The following is a 22,995-nucleotide window of genomic DNA, read 5'->3' on the forward strand; positions in this document are numbered from 1 at the left end:
AGGTGTGATTAATTGTGGGTTAACATGTTTATTATAGGGTCATTTATTAGCATCACATGCTAACACCATTAATATGAGTTAACCAGTGGCGTAGCCCCCCCCCCCCCCCCCCACTTTGGGCACAGGCCTCTTCCAAAGCTTCAGCAAACTGAGCATATGCAAGGAGTCCTGTTGTCAGTGGTTAGACACGCTGCCAACTTTCTCTTTACTGCAGGAGCATGAGGAGGGGAGAGGTTCAGGCAGTGAAAACTCTTTGGCTGGTGGGGCTTCGGCATCTCCTTCAACAAAGGTTATATGCTTAATACATGGTGGGGAAGGGGTGGGGAGGAAATGCGTTGTCCTCCCAGTTCACCCCTCGGCTCCACCCAAAACGGAGGACTGCCTATGCCCCTAGCATTAACATGTGAACAGTGTTACAAAGTACTGTATGTAAATGACCGTTAGAGTTATTAATATTTAAAGTATTTCTGTTTCTAATTGGTAGGAGTTTAAAGTTTTCTATATTATTATCAGGATTAATCTGAACATTTATATTGGGCTAATATTATGGGGACACCTGTCACACTGGCCATATAGCTGCTAAGTTTACAGGTAATATTTTCCTGTGGACTAGTCTATACCAATCACTGAAGGAAGGTGTACTAGGACACCTGCACCTCCTTTTTCAGTGGATACTTTTTCCTGATCAAAACACACAAACTTCTGAAAACACAAAGGGGTAATTGTATAAGAAGCTGCCCAGATATAGGTGGCAAGTATATGCAGAAATGCCAGTATTCCATTCATACATCAGGAATGTGAACATAAATTTATTTATTTAAAACATCTATGCCATGCAAAATTCACAATGTTCTGGCAGGGTTACAGGAATTAAACACTGACCTCCAGACTCTGTATAGAGCGCCAAAATAAATCAGTGCTACGTGCGGTTCTATAAAGGGCAGTCTCGGTTGGGTGCCCACTATAGAATAGCGCTTACAACAGATGCTGACGCTCAATTCATTTCATTGGGCGTGGAAATGGCGCTATTCTATAAAACCGTATGCAACTTTTCAGACCCCCCCCCCCCCGGGTCATGCCCCTCCTTTTGAGTTGTGCACCTGGGAATTCAGGCACCAGGTCTTATAGAATAGCACGCAGGTAGATGGGTAAATAAAACCGCGTGCAAATTTTCAGAACTCCCCTGCCTTTCTTCTGACCACGCCCCCTTTTGAGTTGTGCACAACAGAATGTAGGTGCCCAGTCTTATAGAACAGTGTGCAGGCAGATTTTTGTACAAATCCCAATTATTGCCAATTAACTGCAATAATTGTTAACATCAATTTATTGCTAGTTAATGGCTTATTAAACAATTTATTTGCATGCACATCTTTGTTCCACGCCAAAACTCTGGCATCCAAATTTGGGTGCCAATACTTTAGCACAATTTATATAGTTTCCCCAAGGCAATACCAAAAACCACTAGACACGTTGGGACTGATTTTCAGCCAGCGGCGGGCAGAGTGTTTCCTGTCTGCCACCAGTTTTAAACCAGAATATTCAATGCTGGGCCATACCTGGCAACCAGCATTGAATATCTGGGTTTATTTTGGCTGCTAAAAAATTAACTTGCTATGCAGATATTGAGCACTAACCGGTTAACGTTTTAGCTGTCAAAGATAGGCCTACAACTTAAGCACCAGTTATACCATTAAAACTCTCAGTAGAAGACCTACACAAAGAAATTAGGGTTATTCTATACATGACCACAACAAAAACCATGAAAAATAAAAATGAATTAATTAAAAACTAGCAGTACCAAAACTCTCTTTCAATGCAAGATGAAACGCCCATAGAGTGTTCAAAATGGACAAGCAATAAATGTGTGTCAAAACATACAAACGAACAAAAAAACTAGAAAGACTTTTAAAATGACGGCTTCCAAAAAATGTCATGAAGCAAACTAGATAAAGAGTAAAGAAATATAGAAAGTTGATGTTCTGCTCAAACAGATCTGCTGCGTTATATATATAAAGAACGCTAAATGCAAACATAACCCTTCTGAAAAACAAAAATCAAAAATGTATAGAGAAAACCTAGGATGAGATAAAAAAAAGAAAAAAAGTATTTTGCATTTCAGATTTGGGTCTTTAGTATTGTTCAAGTTATTTGACCTTTTGCAAAATCCTTTTTATATTCCTGTTTTGTTGGTTCATATTTACACCTACGTTTACTAAGGTGCGCAATAGGTGCGTTAGTATTTTTAACACACGTAAATGGTTGATGCGCGTTAAACACTAGCGCCCATAGAAATGTATAGGTGTGTTAGTGTTTAATGCGCCTTAACTTTCCAGGCACATTAGAACACACTTTAGTAAACATACTCCTTAAGGCTTCCTATGTAATGCCATTTTTTGATTGTGGTGATCTTTACTACTTTTTGTTTTTTGGGTGTTTTTTCTTTCCTTTTTTGATGTTCTCATCCTAGGTTTCCATTCTATGTTCCAGCAGATATTTTCCAATGTGTAGCTCCTCTGCATTTACACATATGCAGAATATCACATGAATGTTTCTATTATTTATTTATTTAGATTTTGCTCACACCTTTTTTCAGTAGTAGCTCAAGGTGAGTTACATTCAAGCATACTGGATATTTCTCTGTCCCAGGAGGGCTCATAATCTAAGTCTGTACCGGAGGCAATGGAGGATACAATGGACTTGCCCAAGATCACAAGGAGCAGCAGCGGAATTTGAACCGGCCACCTCTGGATTGCAAGACCGGTGCTCTAACCCAGTGGCGTAGCCAGACTGCCAATTTTGGGTGGGCCTGAACCCAAAGTGGGTGGGCACAAAATTTTCTCTCTAACCACCCCCCCCCCCCCCCAGCAAAATGTAGTCACACTCAGATGCATTTGTCACACAGGGTAAAGTGCTGCTTTTCAGTGCATCAGATTTCAGACAATTTATTTAATAGCCTTAACACCCTTTTCAGTGAGCTTTCAGAGGCCAAAACCTCCTGCCTCAGGTCAGTATAATGCTGTTACGGTATCCTCTCCTGACCTAAGGAAGGAAGTATTGGTCTCTGAAACTTTATTAACACCATATTACTTTATCCTAAATTAAAAATAAAATTATTTTCTTTACCTTTGTTGTATGGCCATTTACTTTTTCTCATTGTGTTGCTCCCAGTCTCTAGATTCTGCTTTCCTTCGTTTTCGCTTGACTCTTCTGCCAGGGTTTCCTGGCCATTTGTCATTTTTCTCTCCTTTATCTTTGCTTTCTTCAATATTTTTCTGCCTCTGTGTCCAGATTTAATTCATTCTTACTATCCATTCTTTAATTTCCTTCATCTACTTATGGCTTTTCATCTTTTTCTCACCTTTGTTCTCCCCATGCCCCTTCCTCTTATTCTCCAATCTTTCACTACTCCCCCTTTCCATGCAGCAGCTCTCCTCTTTCTCTCCCCATCCTTCCAGTGTCTCCCCTCTCTCTCCCCATCCTTCCAATAGTCTCCCCTCTTTCTTTCTGCATCCTTCCATCCAGTGTCACCTCTTTCTCCCTACCCTTCCATCCAGCGTCTTCCCTTTCTCTCCCCATCCTTCCACCCATCTACCCTCTCTCCTGATCCTTCCATCTAATGTCTCTCTCCCTCCTTCTAACCAGTGTCTATCTCTCTACCCTTTTCTGTTCAGTGTCCGTTCTCTCTCCACATCCTTCCACTCTCCACTTTTTCTCTGCATCCTTTAATCCAACTCCCCTCTTTCTCTGCCATCCTCCCATCTGTTTTCCCTCTTTCTCTCCCCATCCTCCGTTTTCCCTCTTTCTCTGCCATCCTCCCATCTGTTTTCCCTCTTTCTCTCCCAATCCTTCCATTTTCCCTCTTTCTCTGCCATCCTCCCATCTGTTTTCCCTCTTTCTCTCCCCATCCTTCCATTTTCCCTCTTTCTCTCCCAATCCTTCCATTTTCCCTCTTTCTCCCCATCCTGCCATCTGTTTCCCTCTTTCTCTCCCCATCCTTCCATTTTCCCTCTTTCTCTGCCATCCTCCCATCTGTTTTCCCTCTTTCTCTCCCCATCCTTCCATTTTCCCTCTTTCTCTCCCCATCCTTCCATTTTCCCTCTTTCTCTGCCACCCTCCCATCTGTTTTCCCTCTTTCTCTCCCCATCCTTCCATTTTCCCTCTTTCTCTGCCACCCTCCCATCTGTTTTCCCTCTTTCTCTCCCCATCCTTCCATTTTCCCTCTTTCTCTGCCATCCTCCCATCTGTTTTCCCTCTTTCTCTCCCCATCCTTCCGTTTTCCCTCTTTCTCTGCCATCCTCCCATCTGTTTTCCCTCTTTCTCTCCCCATCCTTCTGTTCTCCCTCTCTCTGCCATCCTCCCATCTGTTTTCCCTCTTTCTCTCCCCATCCTTCCGTTCTCCCTCTCTCTCTGCCATCCTCCCATCTGTTTTCCCTCTTTCTCTCCCCATCCTTCCATTTTCCCTCTTTCTCCCCATCCTGCCATCTGTTTTCCCTCTTTCTCTCCCCATCCTTCCATTTTCCCTCTTTCTCTGCCATCCTCCCATCTGTTTTCCCTCTTTCTCTCCCCATCCTTCCGTTTTCCCTCTCTCTGCCATCCTTCCATCTGTTTTCCCTCTTTCTCTCCCCATCCTTCCATTTTCCCTCTTTCTCTGCCATCCTCCCATCTGTTTTCCCTCTTTCTCTCCCCATCCTTCCATTTTCCCTCTTTCTCTCCCCATCCTTCCATTTTCCCTCTTTCTCTGCCACCCTCCCATCTGTTTTCCCTCTTTCTCTCCCCATCCTTCCATTTTCCCTCTTTCTCTGCCATCCTCCCATCTGTTTTCCCTCTTTCTCTCCCCATCCTTCCGTTTTCCCTCTTTCTCTGCCATCCTCCCATCTGTTTTCCCTCTTTCTCTCCCCATCCTTCCATTTTCCCTCTTTCTCTGCCATCTTCCCATCTGTTTCCCTCTTTCTCTCCCCATCCTTCTGTTTTCCCTCTTTCTCTGCCATCCTCCCATCTGTTTTCCCTCTTTCTCTCCCCATCCTTCTGTTCTCCCTCTCTCTGCCATCCTCCCATCTGTTTTCCCTCTTTCTCTCCCCATCCTTCCGTTCTCCCTCTCTCTCTGCCATCCTCCCATCTGTTTTCCCTCTTTCTCTCCCCATCCTTCCATTTTCCCTCTTTCTCCCCATCCTGCCATCTGTTTTCCCTCTTTCTCTCCCCATCCTTCCATTTCCCTCTTTCTCTGCCATCCTCCCATCTGTTTTCCCTCTTTCTCTCCCCATCCTTCCGTTTTCCCTCTCTCTGCCATCCTCCCATCTGTTTTCCCTCTTTCTCTCCCCATCCTTCCATTTTCCCTCTTTCTCTGCCATCCTCCCATCTGTTTTCCCTCTTTCTCTCCCCATCCTTCCATTTTCCCTCTTTCTCTCCCCATCCTTCCATTTTCCCTCTTTCTCTGCCACCCTCCCATCTGTTTTCCCTCTTTCTCTCCCCATCCTTCCATTTTCCCTCTTTCTCTGCCATCCTCCCATCTGTTTTCCCTCTTTCTCTCCCCATCCTTCCATTTTCCCTCTTTCTCTGCCATCCTCCCATCTGTTTTCCCTCTTTCTCTCCCCATCCTTCCGTTTTCCCTCTTTCTCTGCCATCCTCCCATCTGTTTTCCCTCTTTCTCTCCCCATCCTTCCATTTTCCCTCTTTCTCTGCCATCTTCCCATCTGTTTCCCTCTTTCTCTCCCCATCCTTCTGTTTTCCCTCTTTCTCTGCCATCCTCCCATCTGTTTTCCCTCTTTCTCTCCCCATCCTTCTGTTCTCCCTCTCTCTGCCATCCTCCCATCTGTTTTCCCTCTTTCTCTCCCCATCCTTCCGTTCTCCCTCTCTCTCTGCCATCCTCCCATCTGTTTTCCCTCTTTCTCTCCCCATCCTTCCATTTTCCCTCTTTCTCCCCATCCTGCCATCTGTTTTCCCTCTTTCTCTCCCCATCCTTCCATTTTCCCTCTTTCTCTGCCATCCTCCCATCTGTTTTCCCTCTTTCTCTCCCCATCCTTCCGTTTTCCCTCTCTCTGCCATCCTCCCATCTGTTTTCCCTCTTTCTCTCCCCATCCTTCCGTTTTCCCTCTTTCTCTGCCATCCTCCCATCTGTTTTCCCTCTTTCTCTCCCCATCCTTCCATTTTTCCTCTTTCTCCCCATCCTGCCATCCATTTTCCCTCTCCCATTCAGGCCCACCAGCGCCAGCTCCCATTGCCGGCCACTGCTGCTTTTCCAGATGAGCAGCAGGGCCGGCGCTACAAAAAGAAGAAACGCTCAGCTGACTGAGCTGAGCGCCAACGCGTCGCTAACCCGAGAATAAATGTTTTAAAAAAACGCAGCACTGCAGGCAGCCTCGAAGCATTGGCTGCTGGCTCTGCAGGCTCCTTCCGTCTCTTACGTCACTGCCCCTGCTTCGCTACAGGGGCAGTGATGTAAGAGGCGGGAGGAGCCTGCACAGAGCCAGCAGCCAATGCTTCGAGGCTGCCTGCGGTGCCGCATTTTTTAAAAAACATTTTTTCTTGTCTTTAGCGACGCGTTGGCGCTCAGCTCAGTCAGCTGAGTGCTTCTTCTTTTTGTAGCGCCGGCCCTGCTGCTCATCAGGAAAAGCAGCAGTGGCCGGCAATGGGAGCTGGCGCTGGCGCTGGGCGGGCCTGGGCTGGAATTGGGTGGGCCTGGGCCCACCCAGGCCCACCCGTAGCTACGCCCCTGCTCTAACCACTAGGCCACTCCTCCACTTCGCTACACAAAAGTATCCATGCTCTATACATTTTTGATTTGGGGTTTTTTTTTGGAGGGATTGTGTTTGCATTTAGCACTCTTTTTTACAATATATATATATTCTTTTTATATATTTTGTTTGCACCAGAATGACATCACCTTCGTGTCACCCATTCATTATTTATTCTCATTTTTTTCTCTGTGCGCTGTTTCTTCCGATAAGCGCAGCAGTTTGGCTTGAGCAGAACAGCAACAGTCTATATGTGTTCTACTTTCAGGTAAGCTCTATGCAATTTGTTAGGTACTTGAGGTTTTTTGGCATTTTCAGTGATGTGGTAGCGCCTTTTTTCACTCGCTATCTAGTTTCGTGACTTTTTTTGTAAATTTTTCTAGTTTTTTTGTTCTTTTGTATATTTTGACACACATATATTACAGGCCCATTTTAAAACTCTATGGGCATTTCGTTTTGTAATGTAGGAGAGTTTTGGTACTGGTAGTTTTTAATTCATTAACTTTTATTTTTCTTGGATTTTGTTGTGGTCAGGTATAGAATAACATTAATTTCTTTGTATAGGTCTTTTACTGAGAGTTTTGATGGTACAGTACAACTGGTGCTTTATGCTGATCTAGGTAGGAGTATTTTCATTCTTGCTATTGTCTTCTCTGTTTCTTTTAAGCAGACTGATGGTCACATGTGTTTGAAGGATTTTCTTTTTTATTTTAAAATTTCCCTTTTATGATCCTTTTTTCATCAATTTATTATTTATTAGTTGCACAATTTATTTTAGATTTTTAAGTATTCCAGACAGACCAATTGTTTTTTTTCTAGCTTAATTTTTACTGTTTCTTAAACTTTGATGTCTCATTTATTTGTTTAATCTTCAATATAAATTATATATGCTTATTGTTATATTATTTATATCTTGATCTCTGTTTACTAAGAAGTGCTTGCGTTTTTAACGTGCACTAAAATTAGCATGCGCTAAATGCTAGAGTCACCCATATATGTTCCTATGGGCGACTTAGCATATTAATACGTGCTAATCATTAGTGCACGGTAAAAATGCTAGAGCGCCCTTAGCGCAGCTTAGTAAACAGGGCCCTTTATGTTTCAATATATTATTTTAGACTCCTGATACAGGCCATATAGTCCAAAACATGATTTGTGTTGAGTCTTGGTGAAGATCTAATAAAGTAACTTTTTTGGACACCCTTGACATGAGGTTTTTTAGTCTCCTCTACTGTTTTGTTTCGTCTATATTTCTGTAAGCCACCTTGAGCAATGTTAAAAATGCAGCTTCAAATTAAACTAAATTAGAAAAGGTAGGTACTAAGAATACCTTCATCTTCTGTGCTGTAACGATCAACATAGAAAAGGAGAAAATTGATTTTACCTGTAAGTTTTCTTTCCTTGAGTGCTACCAAACCAGTCCAGACGTTCAGGTTGTGCTCCTTTACCAGCAGATAGAAACAGAGATCAAAGGATTGAAAATTCCCTCCTATGAAAGGCACTGTGCAGCACGCCTTCACAGTATTTTCTGTAACAAAGCTCATAAACCATCCCCATCTACAGAAACCAAACTAGAAACTTGAAATAATACATATTCAAACATAACAATCCACATGTATCAAGCTTCACAGTACCTTTGATCCCTGTCTCCATCTGCTATAGAGGGGCATAATCTGCTTGTCTGACTGATCTGGTAGACACCATACAGATCCTCAGTCATGCCAAATAACATGTCCAACACTCATAGTAGATGACGGCAGAAAAAGACCTGCACGGTCCATCCAGTCTGCCCAACAAGACAACATATGTGTAAACCTTACCTTGATTTGTACCTGCCTTATTCAGGGCACAGACTGTACAAGTCTGCGCAGCAGTACTTCCCGCCTCCCAACCACCAGTCCCACCTCCCATCACCGGCTTTGGCACAGACCGTATAAGTCTGCTCTCCACTATCCTCGCCTCCCAACCACCAACCCCTCTTCCCCCCACCTGCTCCAGTGGTGGAGGAGGCAGTGACCAAAATGTGCCCCCCCCCCACCTTGGGCTCTGGCCCCCTCCCACCTTGAGGTCTGGCTACACCCCTGCTAACACTGAAAGCCAGGAGCATCCCAAGCTGGTATTGCACCCTGGTGACACGCCCCCTAGAGCCCTTGTCCCACCCACTGCAGGGGAGAGAATGGATAGGGAGTGATTTTTGCGCCCCCCCCCCTGCCCTGTAGAACCCCACTGTCCACATAGGCTTTGGGTCAGCCCTGTTGAAAACAGAGTCTCGCTAACTAATTACTTCGAATCTACAAAATACCTTAACCTCCCCCCTCCCCGAACTGCAACCTGGCCTAGAGTACCGAACGGTTACTGTTCTCTCCTCTCAGGCTGCTTTTTCTTCTTTCCAAAAGAGATTATACGTAAGGGCTTGACAACGTCCGTCTGCGAGCAAAATAACTCTCCAAAAGTTTAATGAAACAGGATCAGATCAGGCACAGGGTAAAACTGGTGAAGAGACAATCCAAAAATTAATCAAATCAGACCAGACCAAGAATTAAAAAAACAAAAAAGGTCTCCAAAAACATGGTCCAACGTATTTCTAAGTATTTCTAAAAGAGAAGCAGCTCCAGCTGCAACAGCAATACTGAAACACAGCAGTTACCCAATTCCTCCTAACTGCCTATGTCCTCTCCTCTTTTCTCCAAGCTACACATATATCCACAGCAAGCACAGATACACATCCACAAACACAAATAAAACACAGACCGAAACATACTGAGGGGACAAAAACAATGCCATGAGGCATATTCTGCAAGTTTTCCTCACCACAGAAACAGAGAAAATTATGGCATATAAAGACTGTATGGCTTATTCAATCTGCTCATCCACTCAGATTTCATAGTTTATTTATTTTATTTATTGCATTTGTATCCCACATTTTCCCACCTTTTTGCGGGCTCAGTTGAATACTAGAGGACACAACCTTTTCGAAGTCGACAACTGGGCAGCCTGAATTAGATATTTATGAGGCTATGATGTTATAAGAAAAGAAGCAACTTACGATTTTAAGCCATTGCCATACTGGCCAATGAGCCTGGAGCCAGAAGTGTGTTTAGCAGATCTTCCAAGGTAAATGAGATCCACAGCCTCCTCTGAAAGGAAATACAGTTCTGGAGCTTTTATGATCTACAGTGCAAATAGTAGCACAAACACAGATATTGGAAAGCTTCAAATCTGGAGTGTGAAAGTTCTCCTGGAAGGCTCACATAAGGAAAAATACCCACAGAGCAATCATAAACACCTCACATTGTAATAAATCCACAAACTCATCTTTTCCCTATTTGTGTGTAAAACACGTGAGGGGAGGTCAGATTTACAAAAGGTACATTCTCACCTTGTGCTATGTGCACTAATAGTTACCTTGAAATTTAGTGTGCATTCATTCATGTGTTAAGTGTGTAGTCTGGAATGGGGCAGGAAATGGGCGTGGAATGACAACTTACTGCAAATTAACTGCTATAGCAGCAGACAGTGCAGATCACTTAACACCAATTTAAGTACATGCATGTTATCTGTCACACGTGTGGAGGATCATTCTGTAACAGGGTAACTATTTCAGGCCTATTCTATAAAGAAAAGCATGTGCCTACTTTTCTTTATAGAATACTTGTGCAAGTGACTAAAAACATAGGTGAATGTAAGGCGGGATCACTTACACCGGCCGAATGCCTGAGCCTAGGAGAGTGCTAGATGATTTCTAAATTGTAGCATACTATAACTTATTCATGCACTTGTATGCCCCATCCATGCACATGCTCTCTAGCAAAGTATGTGAAACAAAATCATAACATATACTCCTCTGCTAGCTGTTATTCTATGAGAGGCTATTTAGACATCGTGGGCCTGATATTCAGCCAGCAGTGCTTTTGCTGCCCGATGCCGGATATTCAATGTCGACGACCGGTATTGAATATCCGGGGATTTTTCAACCATTAAACATTAACAGGTTATGCTGATATTCAGCGCTAAACAATTAACTGTTTAGCTGTTAAAGAGGGGCCTGCTGTCTATGTGACCTATTTGAACCACCAAACATAGCCGGTTAAGCACTGAATATCTGCGCCTAACCAGCTATGTCACATGAACTAGCAGGTTAACGGCTAGCCGCTAACTGCGGATATTTAGTGGGAGATAACCGATTATCTCCCACTGAATATCCATGTTAGGCACTGATATGATATTTAACCGGTCAGCGGCTGTGTCTGGCCGGTTAAATAGCTTTGAATAACAAAGGAGCTTCTTGCTGCTTACAACTAGAGGACTCCTTCTAGAACTATCCCCATGGTAAAGTCCATGGTGAAGAGTATTTCTCTGCATTAACTGCATGGGCAGATACTGGGTACACCCCAAAGGTTAATGCAGAAGCTCTGAAGTTACTGTGCATTAATTTTTGCAACTTACATATCTGTAAATTTTTACCACACTTAAGTAAAAGGGCTCCTTAGTTATATAGGTAAGTACAATATGTTATGTTGGATTACAGCAGAGTTGGGCAATCATGGTCCTTGAGGGCCACAACCCAGTCAGGTTTTCAAGATTTCCATATGCATGAGACTGATTTGCATATACTGCTTCCATTGTCTTCAAACAGCTCTCATGCTTATTCATTGTGGGACTCTTGAAAACCCAATTTGGTACCCACCCCTGGATTACAGCAAAATGTCCATCAAGCCCAGCATATGACAGTGGCTGATCTGGATCAAAAGGAGGTACTCTGCAGAAGCAGTGTAGCCAGAAGTCCATATCTAGGTAGGCCCAGGGGTGGCCTGAATAGGCCTACTCATTTCCTCTATGGTGTGCCCTCACCCTCCTCTCTGCCCCCCCCCCCCCCCAATTGGCTAGTGGAAAAACCCAAGCCCTGCCAGCTGAAGATGTCTTCTGCCCGAGCCCCCCCCCCCCTCCATGCTGACTGAACAGCGGTGAAGTTGGTGGTGTGCTTCCAGCTGCAATGCTGACATCCCCCACGCATGCTCATAATCTTTCAAGCACACTGGTAATTAACTTACTAGGGCTCATGCCACAACCATCGTCCAAGAAGCAAAGCATGAATCCACCCTGCAGCTTTGCACTGTCCACTGTAAAATGAGAAAGAAACCATGAGAAAGAAATCCATTCCTTTAGATCTCTGAAATGCATGAGTTCATCCTCTTAGCAAGAGGTGTGGCCCATTCATGATTCCACAAATGCCTTTCTCAATGACTGAAGAAATGCCAGCCAATTTGGCAGTCATAGGTATAATTTGCCTGCTTACTTTAGGAGGGAAGGGGGCAAAGGATAAGAAAATCATAATGGCAGTGGAGAAGGGAGGAAATATCTAGGGGGCATCACCCCCATGCCCACACAAACTTCACTTAAGATTGCAGTCATAAGTTCTGAAACACCCTGGCCCCTTACTTCAGGATTACTGATTCTGTTCTCTTATCTTGTGAGTCAAAAGCAGCTCCTTTACTTACCTGCAAATATGTCTAGTCTTGTGGCCCCTGCATCTCTGAAAGGAAAGTGCAAAACTATTAGAATTGTGTAAACTGGTGGAAGAATCTGCATACAAGCTTAACACTAGAGAGTGATATATTTATAAGTACCAACAACAACAAAAAAAGGAGAACTCCAATTCCCAAGAACACATGCAAAGCCAACAACAAAGAGTGAGGAAACAGAAGATGAGGAAGCCAAAGCTAGTTGGTGTAAATAAGTCTATTTTTGCTTCCAAGCATATTCCAAGCATATTGTCAAAAGACACAACATGACCATGTTTCGGCTGGTGTGCCTTCATCAGGGGCCTATATGACAAAAAGCAATACATGTAAGTAAGTGTAAATATATAAATTAATGTCAATATCAAGGAATAAATACAAAGATAAAAATGCAGTATAATCATAAAATACAAATAGATAAAACCTACAATAAAACAAGTTAAAAACCAAAGAATAATAATAAAAAATTGAATAAGTTAAAATGAGCAGAATGATCAAATGGTGTGCAAAGAAACTAAGCATTAAAAACAGATGGATGTATTGAATAAAACAGGTAAGTGTGTGGATACAAAAATATGCAACAAGTGTGTAAAAAATGAATAAACATCAATTGTTCCAAAAGATAAATCTGAATATGCTGTGCATAGACGTCAAGAGTAAAGCAGTACATTTTCATAAGTACATCATCAAACAAGAAAAGAAACTTTTGCTTTTTCTGTCTCCACTTGGTTACTTTTCTCTTTCTGAACTGGACCTGCCAGAACTCCCTACTGTTTACATGTGAGGTCCTGATGTAGTAAGATGCTGTTTACTTCTCAGTGTCCTGTGCTAATCTTACTTCCAATGCAGTAAGAACTAGTAGCTCGGGAAAATCAGTGGTAAAATTGCATTAAGGTGTAGCACTGACAGCATAACAAACACAAGCGGAAGCCTGAGTTTTAAATTGCTTCTGATATAAAAAAAAAAAAAAAAGAAACATGTTAAATTGTAATGTATCTTTATACTTGCCTTGTAGTGCTGCATCTTTACTCCAGCTCAGGGCTGGAATAAAGATGCAGCACAGGAGTACTGAACACACCAGAGGACTTGTAGCCCAAGTAAGCCAAGTTACCACCCCCAAAAGGGTTTTTGGTCCAGGATACCACTGGTCATGGCATCCTTGGCTCAGGCACCCAGCACAGGAAGTCCTGGACCAGAAAGCCTCCAATGTTTCTAACCCTCCCCCAACCAAATATACATACCTGGTCTGGGGAGGTGTCCAGTGGAATCCTATTGTCTCATTGTCATTTTGAAAAATGGCAGCGCCTGAGACCTCAGAAAACCACATGGATGGGAATGACCACAGAAGGCTGCACCAGGATTAGAAACCAGAGCCTTTATTCAAAATGGTGAAGAACAAATGTAGTGGACCCAACATGGACCGTGTTTCAGCAATTAGGTCCCCCTCAGGGGTCCTCAAACAGGCAACAACAATATAATTGTTGTCAACAAGCAGCTCTAAGGATACCATAAAGTCCCCTGAGGAAGGCCTAATTGCTGAAACACGGCCTGTGTTGGGTCCACTACATTTGTTTGTTCTTCACCATTTTGAATAAAGGCTCTGGTTTCTCACCCTGGTGCAGCCTTTTGTGGTCATTCTCACCCTTGTGGTTTTCTGACTTTGTTTGATTGTGGGAGTGGACTGTTTTTAGCGCCCCACTCCTAGCAGTGCATTGGCATGCAAATAAGGCAGCATCTCTTTTATTAAGAAACCCTATCTTATTAGCATCTGAGAATGATAAAATGTTGAGACTTTGGAATCATATCTTAAAAATGAGGATGCTGTGTTCTGTGGGGCTAAAGTTCAAATATTTCTGGATGTTGCAAGAGCAACTCAATTGCGCAGCCAGACTTTTTTTTTTATTACTGAAACTGAGTGGTTGCTGTGGTTGCTACGTTTTTCCAAGTTTCCCTGTAAGTGCCTAGTTTCTTTATCTGGTAAAACCATTGGGGGCAATTCTATAACTTGGCACCTCCAGTGAGGCATGCCAATGCTCTGCAAAGCCAAGTATCCAATAACCAGAGCACAACAAAGGATACTGAATATATGGGAGAGATATATCAGACACTAAAATCTTTGTAAAAGAAAATTTTTTTGTGATAATGTAGAATTCTCAGAGTATAAACTCACCTAAGTGAGACAACACCAAAGTGATTTATGTCTCTAAGGGTGGATAAGCTTCTCAATCATATAACTTCTCTGTGCTTATTATTGTGTGAATCAACTGCACACCTGTGCTTTTAATCAAATAATAAGTGATATAACAAACAATTCTGTAGGTTTTTCGGAGGTGGTGGCTGGCCCATGATTGTAGCCTCTATAGGTGTGTCCACTGAGCTGGTACCCTTGGCTGAGGCCCTTTGTCTAAATTAATTTATTTAGTTTCTTGAAATACAGCACGGATAAGTTATAACCTATTAGAGCAAGTTGCTTTATGATTTAATCAGTCCCATACATTGTTCCTTTATCCTCAAAAATAAAACAATGTACAGTAGATCACAGGGCACTTATCGTGATGTGATTGTTTGATTCCCCCATCGTTGTTCAATATCTTCCTCCGTTCGGGGAACTTATCACCTTAACATTTTAATTCCACAGCTTCTCTTCTGGAATATTTCAAACTGCAATAATTCTTCCACAATAGCACTTAAACGTTCTCTATAGTGCTGATGATAAGAAATCAAATCCACAAGCTGCCCTTATTACGTCCTTGCGCCAAAGCGCTCCTACATTCTCAATATATCATAAAGAGTGCAAAGAGCACCAATTTTACAACAACATCTGTGTGCTAAGATGCCATTATGAAAATGCTAGTGTAAACTGGAACAGGCATGCCAAAATTTAGGCAAGATCATTTATGCCAGATCTGCACTGGCTTTCAACTGAATCTAGAATTAAATTTAAATTACTGATAATGGCCCATAAGGTATTGTATGAGGGAAGACCAGTATACCTTGCATCGCTTGTCATCCCCTATATACCGGCACGTTATCTTTACTCGTTAACTATGTTGTCTATTAAAATGTTTTATTGTGTGTTGTATTGGCATTATAATGTAGCATACTATCCTGCTTATAATCGAAATAGAAAAACGCCTATATTGTGACCCAAATCGGGAGATAGACGTTTATCTCACAAAAACGAATAACGCGGTATAATCGAAAGCCGAATTTGGACGTTTTCAACTGCACTCCGTCGCGGATGCGGACAAAGTTGATGGGGGCGTGTCGAAGGCGTGGTGAAGGCGGAACTGGGGCGTGGTTATCGGCCGAACAGAGATGGGCGCCTTTCGCCGATAATGGAAAACAAATATGCGTTTTTAGCGAGAATTTAGGGCACTTTTCCTGGACCCTGTTTTTCCACGAATAAGGCCCCAAAAAGTGCCCTAAATGACCAGATGACCACTGGAGGGAATCGGGGATGACCTCCCCTGACTCCCCCAGTGGTCACAAACCCCCTCCCACCACAAAATATGCCGTTTCACAACTGTTTATTTTCATCCTCAAATGTCATACCCACCTCCCTGGCAGCAGTATGCAGGTCACTGGAGCAGTTATTAGGGGGTGCAGTGGACTTCAGGCAGGTGGACCCAGGCCCATCCCCCCCCCACCTGTTACAGTTGTGCTGGTAAATGGGAGCCCTCCAAACCGCCCCCCAAACCCACTGTACCCACATGTAGGTGCCCCCCTTCACCCCTTAGGGCTATAGTAATGGTGTAGACTTGTGGGCAGTGGGTTTTGAGGGGGATTTGGGGGGCTCAACACCCAAGGGAAGGGTGCTATGCACCTGGGAGCTGTTTTACCTTTTTTTTGTAAAAGTGCCCCCTAGGGTGCCCGGTTCGTGTCCTAGCATGTGAGGGGGACCAGTGCACTACGAATCCTGGCCCCTCCCACGAATAAATGTCTTGGAGTTATTCGTTTTTGAGCTGGGCGCTTTCGGTTTCCATTATCGCTGAAAAACAAAAACGCCCAGCTCAAAAAAAGATAAAAGTCCATGTTGTTCGAAAATACGGTTCGGTCCGCCCCTTCACGGACCCGTTCTCGGAGATAAACGCCCATGGAGATAGACGTTTTCGTTCGATTATGCCCCTCCACGCCATACTTTGTATTGTGATTTGAGTATTTTTACGGCTATAATTGTCTACTGCTTATTCTTGCTGTACACCGCCTTGAGTGAATTCCTTCAAAAAGGCAGTAAATAAATCCTAATAAATAAATAAATGATAATAGATTAGTACTTCATAATTAAACACGGGCAAGATGAGAGTAAACAAGGAACAGTGTTTTTTTTAATCTCCTGGCACCTGCTCTCTGTAATTCTCCTACATTTACATGATTGGAGAAATTGCTTACTAACTTTCGTGTCTCTTCAAAATGTACCTTTTTCAAATGGCATTCGACTGTCTCTAGAAGGATTATATATATATTTTTTTTCTTTTTTTCTCAGGTTTTGGGGTATAGTACTAGGGAGCAGAGGCGTCTACTACTACTACTACTACTATTTAGCATTTTTATAGCGCTACAAGGCATACGCAGCGCTGCATAAACATAGAAGAAAGACAGTCCCTGCGTCCCAGCGAGTATATCTGATCTGTTTATTATCCTCCTTGGAGTGACAATAGCTTTCCTCTTATTTTATAGTTTTTTTCTCTGTTTATCTATTTTTATATTTTGTAAACCACTTTGACTTGTTTTACAAATTAAGCAGTATATCATGTTTTTGATAAATGATAAACAATATGCCTAAGTGCACCATGCAAAGTGCATAACATAATATTCTATAAGTTATGCACATAAGTTGGAGATACAAACATAGCCATGCTCCGCCCACATATATAACTCCTTGCAGTTATGTACTATAGCCCTTAGAACGGCATCTAGTGCCTTGCACAAATACCTGCCAATTTTGGGGCCTTTGATGTGAATAAGTGGCATGCAAGTGTTCAAACCAAGTACAGAACTGCCTTGTATATTATTTATAGATCCTGCACAGCTTGAGAGGCTTTTAATGGACCAAGAGAAAAATGTTTCTGTTGCTGAGAGTTCAGCTGAAAATGGCACATACAGGAGTAGGAATATCTACAGCTAATTGGGAGGGGGACTGAATTTCTTTTCCCCCACTGTGTTTTCCCTTGTTATTGCCCATGTCTCTCTTTGATGTGGGCTAACTGGGCTGTGTTTTATTTTCCTTTTTCTATTATGGAATGTAAAATCTTTACATTGCTAACAATAAAAAATACACCACCTTATTTGCCAGACTGGTTCCCAGTAGTGTGTGGGGACAAACTGTTAGGAGTCAGGAGCCGCCATTTTCAAGATGGGAGCAGTGAGAGCGAATGCTGCTGAGGGCCTCCACTAACCAGGTTTGTATGTCTGTTCTGGGGGGCCCTGGTGACATCAGAGATTCTCTGGTTCAGAGACTTCCTATGTCGGCTGCTCAGGCCCAGGGTGACCTGGACCAAACAGCACCAGGCACAAGGGTTGTGTGTATGTGTGTGTGGGGGGGGGGGGGGGGGGAGAATTTTTGTGAATGGGGGTAGGTGACAGGGGTCAGGGACTCTATTTGTGCATGAGCCAATGCAACTCACAGGGTGAAAGGAAGGGAGACATTTTATTCACGATGCAACAAACTGCTGCAGATTACCACAATAATATTCACTGGTGGTTTTTTCTGTCAGTGCACACTTACCACCTCTGTAATTTTCATGCCATTAGTTTACAGTATCAGGAATAAAAAGGTTTTTTCTAATACGTGCATCAGAATGCTGTGTGCTGAAACTCAGCAACACTACTACATCAAGGCCTGAAGAAGCAACATATCAAGCAGAAGAATACGGGTGCTGCAACCTTAATGTATTTTAAAATAATACTTGCATCCATTTTGTAGTACAGAGAAACTCTGCCCACCAAACTGGACAACTTGTATGGCTCCCACGTGAGGGAAGGGACTTTCCTAATTCCAGGCTGCCTCCCTCGTGATTTCTAATGACTCCTTTGTCCACTCAACCATTGTATATTTTGTCTCTTCTCTACGGGCTAGATCCACTAAGAAGCGCTACCATGTAGCAAAATGTATGTATTTATTTATTAATCGCCTTTATGAGGAGATTCACCCAAGGCGGTACACAGCAGATACAGTTTAACATAAAACTTACAATTTTGTTAACAGCATAACAATAGCATAATAACCAAGTATAAACATGATTTAACGTGTTATATGCCAGAGGTACCATTCTGTGCAGTGAGGTCTCTTTACTAGCAATAAACATTAACTGGATCAGCATACTTATATATTAGGGATGGGCAATTAACACATTAATAATGTGATTAACGTGTTAATATTTTAATGCAGGCCTGAGTTTTTAATGCCTATCCAAATTTTCTGTGTTGCCTTCCCCCTCCCCCCCCCCTGCATTTACCTTTACAGTCCTGGAGTCTCAGGCAGCAGCGCTGATTCATCACACTCTACATGCTGCTGACCCGGAAGCATCCCACCCTCCTGACACCCTGACACATTTCCTCTTTTGCCGAAGATCAGGCTCCGGTGGAAGTGAACGCTGCAAGGCCAGGCTCTGGGTCTGCCTTTTCACGGATGCGGAAATCGCTGTTGCAGGCCCCATGCCATTTTGGTACCCTTCTCTGTCCACATCCATCCAGAGGTAAGGCCTCCAGAACCATTCTATTTTTGTTTAATTGTTAAGAGACTATAACTCTAGGTTAGTACATAAGTACATAAGTATTGCCATACTGGGAAAGACCAAAGGTCCATCGAGCCCAGCATCCTGTTTCCAACAGTAGCCAATCCAGGTCACAAATACCTGGCAAGATCCCAAAAATGTACAAAACATTTTATACTGCTTATCCCAGAAATAGTGGATTTTCCCCAAGTCCATTTAATAACGGTCTATGGACTTTTCCTTTACGAAGCCGTCCAAACCTTTTTTAAACTCCGCTAAGCTAACTGCCTTTACCACATTCTCTGGCAACGAATTCCAGAGTTTAATTACACGTTGAGTGAAGAAAGATTTTCTCTGATTCGTTTTAAATTTACTACATTGTAGCTTCATCGCATGCCCCCTAGTCCCAGTATTTTTGGAAAGCGTGAACAGACGCTTCTCATCTACCCGTTCAACTGCACTCATTATTTTATAGTCCTCTATCATATCTCCCCTCAGCCGCCTTTTCTCCAAGCTGAAGAGCCCTAGCCGCTTTAGCCTTTCCTCATAGGGAAGTCGTCCCATCCCCTATATCATTTTCGTTGCCCTTCTTTGCACCTTTTCTAATTCCACTATATCTTTTTTGAGATGCGGCGACCAGAATTGAACACAATATTCGAGGTGCGGTCGCACCATGGCGCGATACAAAGGCATTATAACATCCTCATTTTTCTTTTCCATTCCTTTCCTAATAATACCTAACATTCTACTTGCTTTCTTAGCTGCAGCAGCACACTGAGCAGTAGGTTTCAACGTATCATCAACGACAACACCTAGATCTCTTTCTTGGTCCGTGACTCCTAATGTGGAACCTTATGAGTGTTTAGAATTAAAAGAGCATTTCTTGGAAGATCTCAGCTGGCATTGTCTGTGCTTTTAATTTACATAAATCAGGATCACTTGCTGCACCCCATGTGCCCATTAGCAACTGTAAGAAGCTGAGCTTTGCTTGAAGAGGAGGCAGAGATAGAGCATGTCTATTCAGTGTTTGCCCCATTCCTTCACATTAACTTTATTGCAAGCCTTTCCTCTCCACTGCCAAGGTCAGAAGCAGGATCCAGCATTAATTAGTTTTGTGAGGGGCTTTTGTTTCTCATGTTGGAAATGTGATGAAGCTCTCTGTGGCTGAAGAAACACAGATAGAAAAAAAAATGTAGACAGATACAGACCATATGGCCTACCCGGTCTGCCCATCTATGACATCTACGCGCCCTATCACTCCCTTAGAGATCCTATATACTTGTCTCAAGCTCTCTTGTATTCAAATAGGACTGGCCTAGTGGTTAGAGCACCAGGCTTGCAATCCAGAGGTGGTGGGTTCAAATCCCACTGCTGCTCCTTGTGATCTTGGGCAAGTCACTTAACCCTCCATTGCCTCAGGTCCAAACTTAGATTGTGAGCTCTCCTGGGGCAGAGAAATATCCAGTATACCTGAATGTAACTCAGCTTGAGCTACTAATGAAAAAGGTGTGAGCAAAATCTAAATAAATACTGTTTATGTCTCCATCACTTCCACAGGGAGGCTGCACCACAAATTCATCACCCTTTCTGTAAAGAAGTGTTACCTCTGAGTCTATCCCCTTTCACCTTCATCCTATGTCCCCTCATTCCAGAGTTTCCTTTCAACTGAAAGAGACTTGCTTCCTGTGCACTTATGCTGCATAGGTATTTAAATGTCTCTACCACATCTCACCTTTCTACCAAAGTATATGTGCTTTATGATAAAGACCACTGACCATTTTAATAGCTACCCTCTGGAACAACTCCATCCTGTTTATATCTTTTCGAAAGTGTGGTCTCCAGAAATCATATACAATATTCTGAATGAAGTCTTACCAGGTCTCATCATCACCTCCTTTTTCCTTCTGGCCATTCCTCTCCTTATATACCCAAGCATCCTTTTAGCTTTCACCGTCTCCCTTTTTACCTATTTAGCCACCTTAAGTTCATCACATATGAACACACTCAAGTCCCCAAGACTTTGCTTCCAATAAGTAATAAAGCTAAAAGGAGAACTGTACCATGTTTTCCATTTTCAGAGTCCCTGTAAAAGATCTGATCAATAGGAGAGAGCCAGTAGGAAAGGAAGTGAGAAATACTTGGTCTAAGCGTGAGATTTTTAATTTTTTATAGATGGAGTCAGAAAAGATTTTGTTGGCTTACATTTGGTTTGAATCACACTTTTTTAGGGCAAAAATGTATTCTGTGGCTAACTGCGATTAATCATGCAATTAAAATTTTTAATTGTACCCCACCCCTAACATTTATATGTACCAGTTTATGCAATGGATGCTATTTACTAACAATGCACATGAATGGTATTAGGAAACTATAGAAAATCTAGCCCCTTATTGTATATATAGTTCTCTCTCTCTACATGCATTTACATATGGGCACAAGCTCTTACCGTGCATTGTCCATCAGTTCTGCAAGGGCCCCAAACAGGAATTCATGGGTAGTACTATAAAAATGTAAAGAATGATAAGAGACCATGGTCATATTCATCCTTTGAGGGTTCATGGAACAAAGAGTCATGTTGCACTTCTTTGGAGCACCATGCAAGACTTAACAGCAGCAAGAGAAATGTGAAAGACCCCAGAGCTTTCAAACCGGACATTTTGAATGTAAAGTCGCTTTTGTAGGTTGTCCATAGGTAGGATAATTTAATAATGGGCTGCCTAACTTCTACAGGAGGTATGCAAGCAATTTACACCAATTTTCTAAAAGAAAGCATGTGCATCCTTTCCTTTTGAAAATTATCTTTCCTAAAGTACGTGCACCATTTACACCTTCTCTTTTGCACGCACAAAACTTCCCAATTTATATTGCACTCATCTGTTTAATTTACAAAGTATATGCACAAGCCCAAACCCACCTCAGCCCCATTCAGGACCAGCTCCAGCCAGGTTGGGTACACTTATGCATATACAGGGTGTGTGTATACGTTTAAATGCATATACCCTAGGTAATTTTAGAAAAGGCTGTTTTTATGGGTCTTGATTGGGACTGATACTAGGTATACCGGCTAGAGATTATGGGGCCCTTTTACTAACACGCATCAACTTGAGAGTTACCACCCAGCTACCACGTGGCTCGTGCAATAATTTCATTTTTGACGCGTGTCTGCTACGTGCCAGAAAATATATTTCATTTTCTGGCGTGCGGTGAAAAATCGGGCGGTAAGTCCAACTTGACGTGCGTAGGCAATTACATGAGTGACCTTACTGCTAAGTCAATGGTTGGCGGTAAGGACTCAGACTTAAAATGGATACGTGTCAATTTTAATTTTGCCGCACATCCATTTTCGGCAAAAATTTTAAAAAGGCCTTTTTTACAGGCACGCTGAAAAATGGATCTGCGTGCGCCCAAAACACACGCCTACACTAGTACAGCCTCTTTTTCAGTGCACCTTAGTAAAAGGACCCCTATGTCTTTTCTTTTTACAATGTTATTGGGGTCTACATGGAAAGGATGAAGTGAGGGTGGAAGGAAATACTTTATTCCTTGGAGAATTCTGCACAAAAAAAGTGAAAATTCTGCACTTTAGGCTCCTTTTACTAAGGTGCGCTAACAGATTTACCCCAAGTTTATTAGGCCGCGCCAGGGCCGCCGAGGGGGGCAGGGGGGGGGGGGCAAAATTCCCTGGGCCTCCAAGGGGGGCCCGGCGCCGCAGTCCCCTCCACCCCTCCCTCCGTCCACCACCGGGCCTCCCTGAATTCAAATCATAGCGCCTCACCTCAACCTCGCCTGTGTCCCGCCCTCGCGCAAGTTATGTCAGACGACGGCGGGACACAGGGAGGGAAGGCCCGAAGGGAGGCGATCGGCAGACTGCCGCTGCTGCACTTCTTTCACATGGAGTGAGGTCAAGGTGAGGCGCTATGATTTGAATTCAGGGGGGCCCGGTGGTGGACGGTGTAGGCGGGGCAGCGGTGATGATGACCTCGGGGGGGGGGGTGGCGGCGGGGCCTGGCTCAGTCTCTCAGCGGCCCT

At 43.1% G+C, this 22,995-nt stretch overlaps 1 protein-coding gene across 1 annotated transcript in view; it reads right to left on the reverse strand.

Moving 5' to 3' along the window:
• Positions 1-21,486, reverse strand: part of MORC1 (MORC family CW-type zinc finger 1) — a 110,724-nt gene extending 89,238 nt beyond the window's left edge. Inside the window, exons 1-4 of the mRNA XM_030205041.1 lie at positions 21,413-21,486; positions 12,230-12,264; positions 11,783-11,851; positions 9,778-9,868 (exon numbers count right to left, since the gene is read on the reverse strand). Coding sequence (XP_030060901.1) covers positions 9,778-9,868; positions 11,783-11,851; positions 12,230-12,264; positions 21,413-21,426 — 209 coding nt within the window. The 5' untranslated portion in view covers positions 21,427-21,486. The remainder of the gene's footprint in view (positions 1-9,777; positions 9,869-11,782; positions 11,852-12,229; positions 12,265-21,412) is intronic.
• Between the last annotated feature and the right edge of the window lie 1,509 nt (positions 21,487-22,995).

Source organism: Microcaecilia unicolor, chromosome 5, assembly GCF_901765095.1.
Source record: "Microcaecilia unicolor chromosome 5, aMicUni1.1, whole genome shotgun sequence".
NCBI lineage: Eukaryota > Metazoa > Chordata > Amphibia > Gymnophiona > Siphonopidae > Microcaecilia > Microcaecilia unicolor.